General features: G+C 48.2%; 1 protein-coding gene across 4 annotated transcripts in view; it reads right to left on the bottom strand.

Annotated features, from left to right (window-relative positions):
• Positions 1–14,150, bottom strand: part of ryr3 (ryanodine receptor 3) — a 57,531-nt gene that overhangs the window by 3,343 nt on the left and 40,038 nt on the right. For 2 of the 4 annotated variants that reach the window (XM_057017663.1, XM_057017662.1), the window contains exons 64-102: positions 14,041–14,090; positions 13,909–13,969; positions 13,587–13,825; positions 13,399–13,480; positions 12,926–13,056; positions 12,711–12,829; positions 12,366–12,564; positions 12,152–12,246; positions 11,890–12,035; positions 11,719–11,806; positions 11,541–11,633; positions 10,967–11,134; positions 10,765–10,824; positions 10,552–10,686; positions 10,322–10,434; positions 8,275–8,656; positions 7,489–7,601; positions 7,316–7,367; positions 7,185–7,241; positions 6,993–7,092; positions 6,742–6,821; positions 6,572–6,648; positions 6,415–6,488; positions 5,960–5,974; positions 5,118–5,198; positions 4,837–4,925; positions 4,643–4,771; positions 4,454–4,558; positions 4,217–4,298; positions 2,878–4,160; positions 2,737–2,786; positions 2,496–2,658; positions 2,032–2,118; positions 1,754–1,945; positions 1,552–1,682; positions 820–862; positions 615–742; positions 296–356; positions 22–168 (exon numbers count right to left, since the gene is read on the bottom strand). In XM_057017663.1, the coding sequence (XP_056873643.1) occupies positions 22–168; positions 296–356; positions 615–742; positions 820–862; positions 1,552–1,682; positions 1,754–1,945; positions 2,032–2,118; positions 2,496–2,658; positions 2,737–2,786; positions 2,878–4,160; positions 4,217–4,298; positions 4,454–4,558; positions 4,643–4,771; positions 4,837–4,925; positions 5,118–5,198; positions 5,960–5,974; positions 6,415–6,488; positions 6,572–6,648; positions 6,742–6,821; positions 6,993–7,092; positions 7,185–7,241; positions 7,316–7,367; positions 7,489–7,601; positions 8,275–8,656; positions 10,322–10,434; positions 10,552–10,686; positions 10,765–10,824; positions 10,967–11,134; positions 11,541–11,633; positions 11,719–11,806; positions 11,890–12,035; positions 12,152–12,246; positions 12,366–12,564; positions 12,711–12,829; positions 12,926–13,056; positions 13,399–13,480; positions 13,587–13,825; positions 13,909–13,969; positions 14,041–14,090 (5,500 nt within the window). The remainder of the gene's footprint in view (positions 1–21; positions 169–295; positions 357–614; positions 743–819; positions 863–1,551; positions 1,683–1,753; positions 1,946–2,031; positions 2,119–2,495; positions 2,659–2,736; positions 2,787–2,877; positions 4,161–4,216; positions 4,299–4,453; positions 4,559–4,642; positions 4,772–4,836; positions 4,926–5,117; positions 5,199–5,959; positions 5,975–6,414; positions 6,489–6,571; positions 6,649–6,741; positions 6,822–6,992; positions 7,093–7,184; positions 7,242–7,315; positions 7,368–7,488; positions 7,602–8,274; positions 8,657–10,321; positions 10,435–10,551; positions 10,687–10,764; positions 10,825–10,966; positions 11,135–11,540; positions 11,634–11,718; positions 11,807–11,889; positions 12,036–12,151; positions 12,247–12,365; positions 12,565–12,710; positions 12,830–12,925; positions 13,057–13,398; positions 13,481–13,586; positions 13,826–13,908; positions 13,970–14,040; positions 14,091–14,150) is intronic. The other 2 variants (XM_057017665.1, XM_057017664.1) reach the window with 1 other exon arrangement.

Below are 14,150 nucleotides of genomic sequence, written 5' to 3'. Positions count from 1 at the left end.
TCCCCCTGCTGGTGGACACACCTGTTTGCCGTTGTGAGTGACTGAGGACAGGATGGTGCGGAGGGTCTTGAAGCCCATGGCGATGTCCAGCAGGTGGGCAGCGAAGAAAAAGTTGTTAAAGTGTCCAAAAATAGACATGGTGGTGTACCAGATCAGATACAGAAAGTTCTGCAGCAAGAAGAAAAGAGATTCAGTTGCTTCCACTAATAAAATCAAATTTCGCTTTTTAATGGACACCGATAAAAGGGTACAAGAACTATCCTACAGAACTGGGAAAGAAGAATGTAAAATTTACATTGTCAGTCAGAACTACGCCGAGTTTCCAGGTGTGGTACTTGGTATCGATGGAGCTCAGCCTGTTCACGACAGAACAAAAATAAAAGAATTTAAATTTAGAGCAGCAAACTCGAAACACGATTCTCTGGTGGAGTCATCGATATTAATCTATTATTATTGAGCAAAACCATCCTAAACGTATCGGATCACTTTTAAATGGGACTAAATTCCAGAGTCTTTATTAACAATACTAATACTTTTTATCCAATTGCGTCGACCGTGACTGAAATAACATCTTTGATGTGACAGGGAATTGGGAAACTTTTCAAAATGACAACCAAGAGACAAGTGAAGCCTCCTTCTCCACCGTCTCCACGGTGGGATCAAAATCCAGAGCGCTCTTGTCCAGGCCCAGGAGCTCTGCGATGCGTTCCGCTCCGTACAGATCGCCGTACTTGTTGATCACCTGGAGATTAGAAGACAGGTGAGATGGACGCAGAGGTGGCGGGTCCTTACTGAGGTGCCGATACTCCACAGACTGACCTTACGCTTGATGAACTTGTCCCAGTAGTTATTGGGGAACGATCTGTGGAGGAGAGGAGATAGGAAAAACGTACAGTTTGAGAACAGTCAGAAAATAGTGAACATCTGCTCAGTATTTTATCATAAAGGTGTTTGATTGTGAGGCATTAAAAGCCACAAAATGCAACGGGTCCATCAGACCCACAAACGCTGGCTGAGTAACAACAATATGAACATTACACAAGGGTTAAGAACTGTATAAGCACTAAGTTAAGACATATTTTAGGGGACAATAACTACAATAACAATAACTCGTCAGTGTAATTTGCATTTATCCACCCAGTAAAATTAAACTAATCAAGAAACTTGATTGCTAAGTTGACACTTTTGTTCAAAATTGTGCTGTTACGTATTGCACTTGTTAGATTTCATTGTTGCAGCTTGTGGTTGTTTGGATATCACCATGGGGGAAGGGGTTAATTTTCTCCTTTTTATGCCCATAGAAGCCTTATTTTAATTATATTCAATCACAAATAATTCACTGAACTTGGCAAGTCTTTTGTTGACTTCATCATCATTGTAGCAACACAGCAGGAAGTAAACAGTAACAATGAGGGCTGACCCTGATTTGGACTGGATTTATGGGATTGTCAGTACAATTCCATAACAATCTATGGACATTTAAGTGTATTTGCTTTTCAAGTCCGTGCTAAGACGACCCACATGTTAACGCTGGTGTGAGCATCAACTTACGGGGTATTGATGACGAGTCGGTCCCACTGGCCCTTGATGTCATCATCAGATGGCTGTTCGGTGATATAAAGACCATCAAACTCAATCTGTCTGGCGATCTCCTTCTCCCTCTTAAAGACCACCACAGGAACCTGGAGGAACAGTTTTCACATGAATGCTCCCAGCGTCATCATGTGTGGCTGCGCTCCTGCGACACGCTGACCTTCAGACAGTAGTAGCCGACCAAGCACAGCAGCGATATGATGGTGTGGAACACAGCCAGGAAGCGCAGGGTGGGTAACATGTAACCGGTGCTCTCCTGCAGGACAAATTCGTCCATGTCGAAGAAGGTGTCCTCGTCGTCCTCAGCGTCGCCGCCCCAGCGGTTTTCATCATCTGTGTCGTCACCGGCGACCTATTGGTGGACAAAAAAATGACAGGAACGTCGGCCATTCGTCGCCATCTGCTCTAAAGAGATCCGACGTGATAAAATGGAGTTACCTTGTAGAACAGAAGAATGAAGTTGATGGCGAAACACACAAACAGAGCCAGGAAACGCAAGTTGTAGAAGTTTCGGGCCAGATAGTTCTGAAAGGGAAACCCAGTTACTGCTCTCTGCTTCACTAGCAATGAAGAAAATCACATAACACAACCCTCCGGGCTTCTTCTTCCAATCAAATCACCATGGTGACATATGATAACTAACCAACCTGCGCCAGGGGGGCTGTTGTTAAGCAACAGTCCAGTCGCAGCTCTGCGGCCAGAACGTTTGGGTCTTCTGGTGTTTGACAAGTAAAAAAAATAATAATCTGGTGCAATGCTGCCCCCTGCTGGATCGATTGTTAAACAGCTTATGATAGAACGTCCTCTTGGTTCTTATGCGGGACGAGGAACAAATCTTGGGCCGGCTTGGGAAGTCCATAATCAAACACTAGGATGTTGGGTAAGCTGACGAGAGGACGTACCAGCAGCTTGGTCAGATAGACATCCAGAAGAGCAAAGACGCTGGACGTGAATGCAGGAGCCTCGTCTTTCTGGCGGCTGGATCTGGCCTTGGGCTTCTCCTCCGTCACCGTCTCCTTCGTCTCCTTCTCCGTTGGCTTGTCCTCCTTCTCGCGGTTCTCGGTGCTGCCATTTGAAAAACCAAATGAGCGTTTATTTTGTTTTGTGTGACAGTGTTCGATTCGCCGGCTTGGTTTTACTCACTCTGCTTTTTCCGGCTCGCTCTCTGGAGTTTCTTCCGTCTTCATTGCTTTCTGTCCACCAGAAGGATAAAATGAAGTTAATGATGGAAAAACAGGTTTTCCAAATAACCGCGCGCGTCACGACTCGGCTTTGCTTCCGAACCTTCTTCTGATCAGTCGCAGCGGTCTCGGAGCTCAGCTCGGACATGTCGCCCAGTCCCGGCTCCATGTGTTTCCCTCCTTCCTTCTTGGGTGACGTCAGCAGCTCCAACATCACGTCCACCTCTGCTGTGTCGCCTGCTGGTGTCATGGTGATGTCTAGGCTCCCCGACGACTCCAGGGCCTCCACTTTCTCTCCTTCGATCACATCTCCGTGGATACCGAACTGGGTTGGGTCGGGCATGTTTCCGAGAATGTCCGTCACCTTCATGTTCTTGGCTCCTTCGACCAGGCCGCCGCCAAACATGGAAGCCCAGATGATGTGGAAGAAGCCAAATATGATGCTGTAGATGCCCCTGAAGAACCCGGTGAAGAGCATCCAGAAGAAGGAGAAGAAGCCAGTGATGATCTCCTTAATGCTCAGCTTCTTGATCTTCTTAAACTGCTTGCGGACGTTTTTAATGGAGAAAAGATGCCGCACTTTGGAGATTCTCCCCTTCACCGATCGACATGCGGCGCTGAAGGCCGAAGCCGACTCCAGAGCGTCGTCTTCCTCTCCAACCAGGTCTCCCAGGATGCTGTGTCCATCATCTTCCTCCTCCTCGGGCTGCTCCCCGACGTCGGGCTCGGAGATCTTTGAGGCCAGCTGCATTTCAAAAATGGTGTCCTCACAGAAGTTCACGAACATCTCCATCTTCTCACTTTCGCCGCCTTCGTTGACAACGTCAAAGATGAACTGCCGCTTGGACTCTTTGACCTGCGGCTTCTCCCACTGCTCACGGCTCGACTCGCTGATCTCAAAATACACCCTCTCGATCCGCTTGGCGCTGCCCATGATTTCAATGCGGCCCAGGTAAGGCTCGAAGTAGCTGAGGACGCTCTCGGCCAGGTCCAAGAAGGTGGCCAGTCTGGAGTCGTGCGGCATGTGCTCCGACAGGTTTGTTAGCAGCACCGCCACGTTGAAGCCGATATCTTTGGCCGGCTCGTGGAACCGTTCCACAAACTCCTTGTAATTGAACATGTCGTTCTCGTCGGCCTCGGCGCAGGAGAGCAGGAACTCGATCTCCGACTGGCTGTACTGCTTCTGGCTCTCCATCGACTTCTGGAACTCCTTCTTTGAAATGATACCTTTGCACTCGGGGTCGTACTCTCGGAAGTTGTCCGAGGTGGTCAAATCCTTCAGTTTTAGGAACATGTCGAAGAACTTGAGGATCATCTCCACGTTGTTGGAGGACTCCACCAGGGTGTCCACCATTTGCTTTCCAATTGTTCCGTTCACCACATTACCTAGGAGGAGAGCACAGGCTGTAGACCTGACGTAGGCGACGGATTTAAGCTCCTACCTTCAAGCAGAGACAGCAACATGACCACCATGTCCTTCTGTAAATCCATCAGTTCCTTCAGCAACTCGATCTGACTGGCGTCCTACAATGAGATTGTCGTCTCAGCGGCAGAATTTTGATTTTAGTTTTATAGTTCGTTACATGACACAAACGGAAGTTAAACGATCCTCTCTCTTATTGTTTGATTTAGAAGCTGCTAGTTTCATGGCCATCGAGCCAGCGTGGAAGAGACTGTACCTGAGACAGCTTCATCTGCATGTTGGCAAAAACATGCAAGAAGCCCACCACTGCGTCCCACAGTCTGCTGTGAGCCAGACTCTGCTGGTTCCCAATGCACGGACCCTGAAGGTAAAGATGGACCACAATGAATCCCTGCAAACGTTCCGACCCAGACAGACGATGCTGTGGCCCGGGCAGCCGCGTCACCTGAATGTACTCCGTCAGCGAGTTGAATATCTGCTTGGCGACAGATAGAGCCTTGGAGAAGTTCAGCTTTCCCGTGTCGTCGATGACGTCTTTACCAGAGTAGTACCAGTAAAAGTCGCTGATGGACTCCTAGAGAACACATTGGTGGTGAGAGTGCACGCGTTTGTCCTGCAGAGCATTCGCGCTTCATATACCTGAAGACGCAGCAGGTAGTCCACAGTGCTGATGATGATGTTCACCGTGGTGGTGTTTCCAGTTTGGGTTCTCAGGAAGTTCTGGAAATCTGACAGGAGGAAACGCTGTCTTAAATATTGATCGGGAATCAGGAAGGAATTCCACACGGCACTACCTTTGGATCTATACTGCTCGCTGCACCTTAGTTGACTTTTACAGTTCAGAGCATAAGGTGGCCACTGGCACACTCAACTTTGATATGAAAAAAGTTCCCAATTTATCGAGCAAAGTGGGAACTCACCTCCGTTGTGACCCTCGCAAAGAAGTTGCAAAAACCGGAACAGATCTTTTGTGAACTCATCATTCTGTAGCACCTTGGAACCTTTGAAAAACAGTTTTTAAAACAATATAGTGAATGAATCATTGACCACCCCCCCAAGGTTTGGTAAATTCTTCTCAGAAGCATTTCATACAGTATGGAGCAAGCAGCAAAGGTCTCGTGTTCAAAATACAGTTCTCTCGCTCAACTCCAGGAGCTTTAGATTGCAGATTTAAAACTGAATCCAAAGTGCTTGAAAAAGTTCCACGACGGTGTACAACGGGGCATTTTCATAAGCTGGAGGAAGCTGGTAACTTTCACATGCAGGCCCAGGCTTGGCCTGATGATTGGCGTCAATCAGGGAAAGAAAAGCAACGTACAACCATGGTTACTAAGTTCACCTTCCAAACCAACCGGCTGATGAAACCACCAGAAACACGTTTACAGCGGGAACGTAACCATGTGAAAGTTAAGACATCTGTCTGACAGAAACCAGCTTTGTGAAATATGGCTCAAACTCAAAGCAAGACAAAGCTGTTCTGAAGCTGTGGAAGAGTCCACAAACATTCCATCCAACCACTGGGGGGGGGCGGGAGGAGGCACTGGCAGGCTCAGAATGATAGACTGGAGAGCTAGAGCTGGCATTAGTAGGAAATGTGATAAAAATTACACACAAATGACAAGCAATGGATTCTGAAGATAGTCAGCATGCAGAGTGTCCCGACAGACGTCTGGGGGGAGGAGGGGGCGTGACCACAAATATGGAGGAAGACATTCGGGATGGAAGCATAGCCAAATCAGGACGATCTAAATTTTCTATTTACCCCGCTGAGTGTGGACTGCCATCGGTGTTTTTTGTTTAATGACAGGAAGGAGACAACCGATACACGAGGACATAAGCAAAAAGAGAGGACATTTGAGTTACAATACAAGAGATATGAAGATTATCTCCTACGAGTGACAGCATGCAGTTAAAAGAGTAGCTTTAGAGGTTTTGAGACGGGCCTGAGGGCCTCAACGCTACAGTAACTGAATGAGCAACGACTACGATTTGAGTTAACGGGGACACAAATAGTTAAAACACAGAAAGGATGGATAGATGGACACATTTGGTGTGAAAAGGCCAAAAGAATCCCATTAAAAAGTCATTTTCTCTACTATAACGACAGCATTAGTGATGTGAAGACTTTGGAACTAGCATTGCTTTAGCACGGTTAGCATCTCAACTATCTGGCGTTGAATAGAAACCCGAGGCCCTGGGGGACGTCGGCTTACTCACTTGAACCTTCCTCTGTCACCATTCCAAGTCCCTCCGCTTTATTCTGCCTCTCAAATGCATTCAGATCCAGGACGCTGCGGAAAGAACCTCAAAAGTCAAACTCGAAAACCATAGAGGCACGCCATCAGCACAGCTGCTCCATTTGATGCATCGGTACCTGCAAGACTGCATCAGTCCTGAGAGACTCTTGAAGAATCCCGCATCTCTCTTCTCCTTCAGGTAATCAAGCATTTTCTGGGAGATGAGAGGAGAAATCAAGAATGTGACTCAATGAGAGGAGTATTAAACTAAAAAAACCCCTAAAGACGCACAGTTTTGGAATCAGACCTGCTGAACTTGCACGTTGCCTCCATTTAAGATCGAGATTCCAAGTTTAAGGGTGCACGTCACCATGGGGCCCAGTCGGCCTGATGAAACGAATAACAAAGGACGGAGTGAAGAGAACTCGACTTGGTTAGCAGGGAAATGCCAGCAGACATGCACAGAAATGCTCGATGCAGCGTAAAACAAACCGCTGCTTCTTTAGAAGGACGAAGAATAGAACCTGGAGGTGACAGCGGCGGTCAGGGGGTTGTTACCTTTAGTGGCGCTGATCATCTGCAGCACCATCTCAGCTGCGCCGCGGGCGTGCAGCCGCGCCTGCTGGTACAGGATCTTCTGCTTTTCCATCTCTTTTTCCTGAGCAACACACACACACACACACACACACACACACACACACACACTCCGTCACCCATAAGCTCAACTCCTGACTGCCACGATCGCCCTACCTCAAACGTTTTTTCTTTTTCTTCTTCCTCTTCTTCCTCCTCGTCCTCTGCACAGCTCTGAGGGCGCAAAGGTCAACTTTCAAAACAAAGTCTTGGCAGGTCTTAAAGAAATATGGATTCACGGAACGAACCTTTGCCATCATATCTGCATATGCAATATACAAGGGATCTTCTTCCAAATGACTGAAAAAGGGGAGGAACGCACATTCAAATAAAGACAATAATGAGGAGAAGATTGGAATTTGAAGACATACTGGGTGAATGACCCCCCCCCCCCCCCCCTTCCCGGGTGAGACGCTCTCACCTTCTTTCTGTCAGCGCATTGTGGCTAAAGTGAAGAATGAGTTGATGGAGAGGGTCTGGCTGGATCTCAGCCACCTCCTCTTCCTCCTCCTCCACGATTTTCATGGGGGTTTTCTGCAGGGGTCCACAGGCAGTGACAGTTAGCTCCGCCCACATCTCAGCTCCTCACTACTCACCCGTCTTTCTTACCACCATCCGGCCACAGCCTTCTTTTATTCACGCTCACTCACTCACTCACACATTTGCCACAAACATCGAACATGTCACCATAGTAACGTCTGACCCATAGCAGCATGCGGATGGGGTTTTTTTGTTTTTGGGAGGGGGGGGTCACGCCCCGGTGACCCTGAGCACAGACAGGATGAGAAACGTCAACTGAGGAACAGCACTGGACTGGATTTACACAGACATGCGTGTTAGAGCAGGAAGCACGATGAAGGAATGAGTGAGGGATGATCTCCACGGTAGCGGAGCCGGACAGAGCGGCTCGCGCGTCTCCAAACTGATCTGACGGTAGAAACCTGAAATAAACCCCCTGCTCAATCACATTCACAACGGCGTCTAATCTGCAGTTCTGGCAGGAATACGCTGGATGATTTGCTGCGTATCTGCGCACAGATATCCCACATGAACCACGGGAGCACTCGAGCATGCCACTGATGTCACAATGTGCTACGCCACCTTCACACTACAGACTTACAGAGTACAGCGAAAAAGACAATTGATGGGTCGGATCCAGATCTGACAGCCAAACAGCTAGTGACTCCTCCAGAGAGGCCCTCCTTACCACTGTCAGAAAGCCATAGCCTGCTCTTTTAGAGCTGTGAGTGCCGGGGATGGCCCTGTGTCTCCTGAGTCGGTCATGCAGCCTCTGACCCCTGACGGATCTTTGTCTGAAGGGTTTTGCGCGCCTACAGCGGGGGCCCCTGGGTGCTTTGGGCGAGGTCCCTGCCCGGGCGCACTCGCAAGGCTCGACAGGCGGGGTGCTAAAGAAGCATTCGGCAGACAGGACTGGCAGAGAGGTGCCAACGCAGGGCACAAGGGGCAAGGGCAGGGCGAGCCCAGTACTTACTGCCAGATCCTGAACTAGCTTCTCCTCAAAGGAGTACTCCTCTGCCTCTATCCATAGTCTCTGATAGGCCGGGATGAAGAAGTTGATAGCGCGATGCCTAGGGAAGGGGGGGAGGAGGTGAGGGGAGGTGGGGAGGGAGGTAGAGTGGCATTAGGGTGGGTTCTGGTGAGTATTCGGAGGAGACAGGAGAGAGAGAGTCAGAGATGTAGGAGCAGGAAAGGGGGTTACAGGAAGTGCATTTCAGGCAGGATGGTGATTGGTCAATGTGGGACCCACTGGCTCTTCTGACTGGTCACATTTGTTCTCTAAAATAGCTGCTGTTACTTTTATCAGGTTACAAGAAAATAAAAGCCATTAAAGAAGTAGACACACTTTAGGGGAGGTGTGCAGTTTTCCATCAGACCGGTGGACATCAGGACGACGTGCACAGAGCGGATGAGAGTACCACAGGCATGGAGACGAGGCCATCTTTAAAAACTACAGAACTACAGAGTGGAAACCGGCTCCGATTAGCCAAACCTGCATGAAGCCATCCATTATGTGCGAAAATAAGGCGCATGCCGTGAAGATCATGTGATGCCAGGTCCTTTATATTGCTGTTGTTCTCTTCTATACTGGAGAAAGTGGTGGTGCTGGTATTAGTCCTTATCAGGAATCGATTGATCGCATTTCAAACATGGTCTCAGCAGCATGTTGAGGCCACCCAAAACTACATTTTCAAACAATCAGTTGAGTCTTTTTTGAGCCAATTTGGCTGCAGAATGATGACGCTTCAGCATTTTTGTAGCCTGTACAAGCTGTTCATCAGTTCTGACTGGGATAAATTTAGGTGGGAGGTAAATTTAGACCTTCTACAGTCAAAGTCGGGTGCAGATCAGAGGAAAAACTGCAGTAGGAGTTTGGTAACGTTAGTGAAGTTTCAGACATTTGGAATAACCGAGGCACGAATGGACGTGGACGATGACCCACGATTCAGCTTCCTGGAGGGGCAGAAATGATAGCATAATGTTAGCATAACGGGGACCCTGCTGCTTAAAATCCACCACAGATGTGATGTAAAACTGCACCCCTGCTCGAAAAATGTCAGATGAAAAATAGAATCTTTAAATCATCAAAACAAAATAACAGTGAAGGGGCTTTGTCTCGTACTGTCTTTAAAGAATCGTGCAGCAACTAAGGAAAATCAAAATTCTTCTTTTCTTCTTCCCCTCTTTCCTCCCGTGTTTCCACTTGCCAAATGAGTTTGTTTCAGCCAATTCGAGCTGACCAATCAGAATCAACAGTGTCGAAACAATCGGTTGCTAGGCGGAGATCGGTCCACAGCCTGGTCGATGGTGGGGGGGTGGGGGAATAGAACAGATGAAGCATTCTCCCCGCAGTTTCACTTTACCGTCAGCAGTGAGAACAGGCGGTCAAAGCTGGAGGCTTTGAACGCCCTTTCCAGCCAAACCTCCCGATAGCCGTTCAGGAAGTAATTATTATTTTTGTATCTGAGGGAGGATGAGGGAGTGTTATGCAGGAAAACAACACAGAGAAGAGAATCATTAGGAGGATGAAGAGGACTTTTCATGGGAAACACAATTAAGAGAAGCAAAAAAAAAAAAAAAAGACGTCCTCCGCGACCGGTTACTTATGTTAACGTCTGTAACGTTTTATTGGATTTTTTTTTTTTTTTAACTTTTAAGACGTCCGTGTCAATACCCAGTTATTGACATTTTGGCTCCGAGTGGCTGCAGGGGCGGCGGGCGTAGGAGAGACTGACCTGGGGAGATTGTAGAGCGGAGCCATGCGGAAACAGGCGACCACCGCACGTTTCCTTTGTTTGGACAGCAGCTTCTGCCACACGCACTTCTTATTCCTCAGCGGCTGTTCCACCTGGAGGGAAAACATCAAGTTTGATATGAAAGGAGGGAAAACTTTAGACATTTCCTATGGGGCCATGTTGCTTCCATTAAAAAGGAGGTTTTTCTCCCTCTGTGTTTGTTTTCGTACCAGGTCCAGGTGGAAGAGTGCAGCAGAGATGCTCTGTACTCGGCTCACTGTGTGTTCGGGGTTCACAGGTTCCTCACATTTCACCACAACGTCCCTGTAGAGGTTCAGCTGCCACTGGACCGCTGGGTCATCTGACTGCAGCAACAATAAAGACATGTTTTTGTTAGCGTGTCAGAGTTAGCGTACGACATTTTACAGCAAAAGAAGGCTTACTTTGTCCTGGAGGTGAAGGTTCTGACGCAAGTGCTCCTTCACCTCATCATCCGTGTCTTTCTGTGATGGGAAAATTCTGTCATCAAAAGTCTATTAATGTGCAGGTCCCTGTGGATTTCAACCCTACGTCTGCTGATTTTGCAAGTAAAACACGTCAATTTGCCACAAAGCAGGTTTTTTTTTCTTTCCCCTGTAAGCTTACGAGACTGTAGCGTTTCTTGGCTACAGATATGAGCTCCTGGTCTCCTGGAGTGCACATGTTGAGGCCGATGGGCAGCATCTTCTTCAGAGCAGCTACGATCAGAGAGGTGGGGATGGAGTAGTACTCGCCTCGACGCCGCTTGTGCTTCCTCTCCTGGTCGCCACCTGACTGGAGATAAAAAGAAAGGCTGTGAGGTCGTTCAGCACGGATCCTCGTGTTCACGGCGCCGTCTGTAGTCAGAAGCAAAAACACCAGTCAGCACGGCGACGTCAACTTCTTGGAAGCAAACCAAACCAAACATTTGAAATACTGGATTTCTGGGCACAAAACAAGATTTTAAAGGGTTTCCGAGCTGTATTAATGATTCGTGGACGGATATTTAGAGATGAATCTTTGTTTTTCTGTTACTAAAAGGAAGCTGGTGAAGTCACTTGTCTTAAAGTTTTAGATTAACCTTAGTCTATTCTAGAGTAGGTAACACTTCTATGGGAGGCAAAGGCAGCAGTTAGGAGGACTGTGTTGAACTCAAACTGAAAAAAAGCTTTAATTAGTCATGCAAAGTCCAGACATTTACCTTGGACATCTTTGTCTTGGCCTCTCCAGTCAGGAAGCCCAAATTGTTGATCTCATTCTGCACCACAAAGTTTTGCTCCTCACGCTTGAAATTCTGCAAACACAGGATAAAGAAATGAACTCGTTATAAATGTTCCCCGGCGAGGCTGTGAGGAACGCGGGCCTGAGTGGAGACTAACGTGGGACTTGCACCACAGGATGAAGATTTCCGCCACCATCCTGAAGAGCTCAGTGGAGTCTGCGTCTGGCTCCTTCAGCCACCTGGACCTGGAACGGGACACAAACAGGTCAGATGTGCTCCATAAAGCTGAGGAGAATCCAGGAAACCCTGGAGATTTGCCTGTTGTTACCTGTTGTTGTCCACGTAGCGGATGAGCATGGGGTAGAAGGCGTAGAGGTCCCTGCAGAGCACAGCAAACTCATCCAGGATGAGCAGCTCTGCTTCCTGGTTGTCGCCTTTACTGTCCGCCTTCAGCAGCTCCTCTTCAGCCACGACCTTCATTTACAACATTTCCCAGAAACAGCGTTAAAAAAATCCCCTCCCTGAATTTAACGTCAACTGCGGAACTCTCTGGACTAAACTAAAGCACTGGATCAACTTCACTCTTTCACCTTCTCTGTCTTCTTCTTCAGTTTGACCAGCGTGGGAAGGAAATGGCTCCTCAACAGGCCAGCTCCAGCCTTGCAGATGATTGGCTGAGAGTAGACTGAGGGTGGAAAGGTTATAGGAGTTTAGCTCCTGGAATACAGATATTTTTAATAACTGTGCACTAATGCCCTGATGTTGGACATAGTTTTCCCCATGATCCCCCTGGATCTACTGTACCTGCAATCCTCTTCATCCAGGGTGCGTCATCGATTCCCAGGTTGCTGTTGAGGATCCTGAGAATGTTGCCCAAGATGACGCTGAGGTGCTCAGAGGTCACCATGGTGCAACACTGGGCGTCTGGAGGGGAGTTCTCTGGACCCTTTTCCCACCAGTAGGACAGGTAGTTACACAGCATGGGGAGGATCACCTCAATGACCTGATGGTGAATGTGGGGAGAACTCAGGTGTCACCACAGACTGTTTTAATTATTCAGCAACGTTTTAATACAGTTACAGTGATTAAATACTTGTTAAAGAGACTCCACCACTGGTGCCACTACTGGTAATGTTTGAGCGTTCTAACCTGTGGCATGTCACTGTAACGCGCTCCGGACTCTGAGACATCGTTGACGTCTTTGAGGAGCTTGTCCAGGCGAGGGATCTCCGGACACATCTCCTCCACTGTGTCAGGCATGCTGAGAACTGCAGAGCAAAGTTTTAAGAATTGACACATACAATATCTCTTTAACCCCTAATACCGTATGAGGAGGTTGCTAAATGAAGGGGGGGGGCACTGACTGGCTCTCTCTCGGGGGGTTTTGGTGTTGAAGACCGACAGTGGGTTGTAGGCATTTAGGTCGGGCTCGAGGAAGGCCACAGGCATGGCCCCCACCAGTGTTGCCAGACTCTCCCCCAGTGCTGGAAGATGCCTGCAGACCAATATGTCGTTGAGTTTTCATCATCGTTTTTATTCCAACACTCAGCTCGAATCATCCTGGACTGCTTTAGTGATTCCTTTCCAGCTTGCGGAACCTGGAAAACTTCTAAATTTGTGTGTGATTAAGAAGTTGAGATGAGAGAGAGACTTCTAAATTTGTCCAATGAAATAAAACTTGAGTTTGAAACGCAACATTTGATTTACAATACCGCATAAAAACCCTTTAATCCCCATCACTGAGTGAAAATGTACCACAAATCTCAACGGGTCGGTAGACATGATCGTAAAAATTCAGACCAAGAGTGGAAACAAAACCCTGCGTGAGTAGTTTTACCTCTCCACAAAGATGTTCTTTCCTGTTCCCAGAGAGTAGAAAAAGGTCAAGATTCTGTAGCAGGAAAGCTGAACATCATCCACTGAAACCAGCAGAAACACCCGTCAGCTCGTTTGTCAACCGCAAATATAAAAGTCAGAAGAGCGAAACGTTTCAGAGTATATTCGCAGGCGGATGGTGTGACTCACACAGCAGGTCGATGCCGAACTCGTGCGTCTTGATGTGGTCGAACAGGGCGGTGAGGATGGGCAGCAGCGCCACGGTCACGTAGTTGATGCTCTGACTGACGCTCTTCATCTGTGCGCGGGACTGCATGAATTTCCCCAGTTTCAGCATCTCCACCAGCTTCTCCAGGTCTTCCGCCGCATTCTCGAAGAAAGTCCGGAACCCGGCTTTGACCAGCTCCGATCCGGACTTCATGACGGTCCTGAGGGAGACGGAGGAACACTGAGGGCAGACGTGTTCCCGGGATGTTCCCTGCTCGAATGCTGGAGGCAGACGTGCACATACCTGGTGTCCAGAGAGTGGGTGAGAATATCCAGGCAGCTCACCATGATGGTGGAATCACTTCCTGTAAGAGCAACATTTAGTGTCTGTTTGGGAAGAGCAGAAAAGGAGCAGCAGAGGCGAGGAGAAGCTTACCAAAGAGAGAAATCCTGTGCCTGACAAGAGCTGCCAGCTTACAAAACAGGCTGAGAAGTGACAGCGGGGACAGACAGGATGAGCAAAGACAAGCCAGGAAATGAAAGAAG

This window comes from Takifugu flavidus, chromosome 19, assembly GCF_003711565.1.
Source record: "Takifugu flavidus isolate HTHZ2018 chromosome 19, ASM371156v2, whole genome shotgun sequence".
In the NCBI taxonomy this organism is placed as follows: Eukaryota; Metazoa; Chordata; class Actinopteri; order Tetraodontiformes; family Tetraodontidae; genus Takifugu; species Takifugu flavidus.
This window is presented reverse-complemented; position numbering and strand designations above follow the sequence as displayed.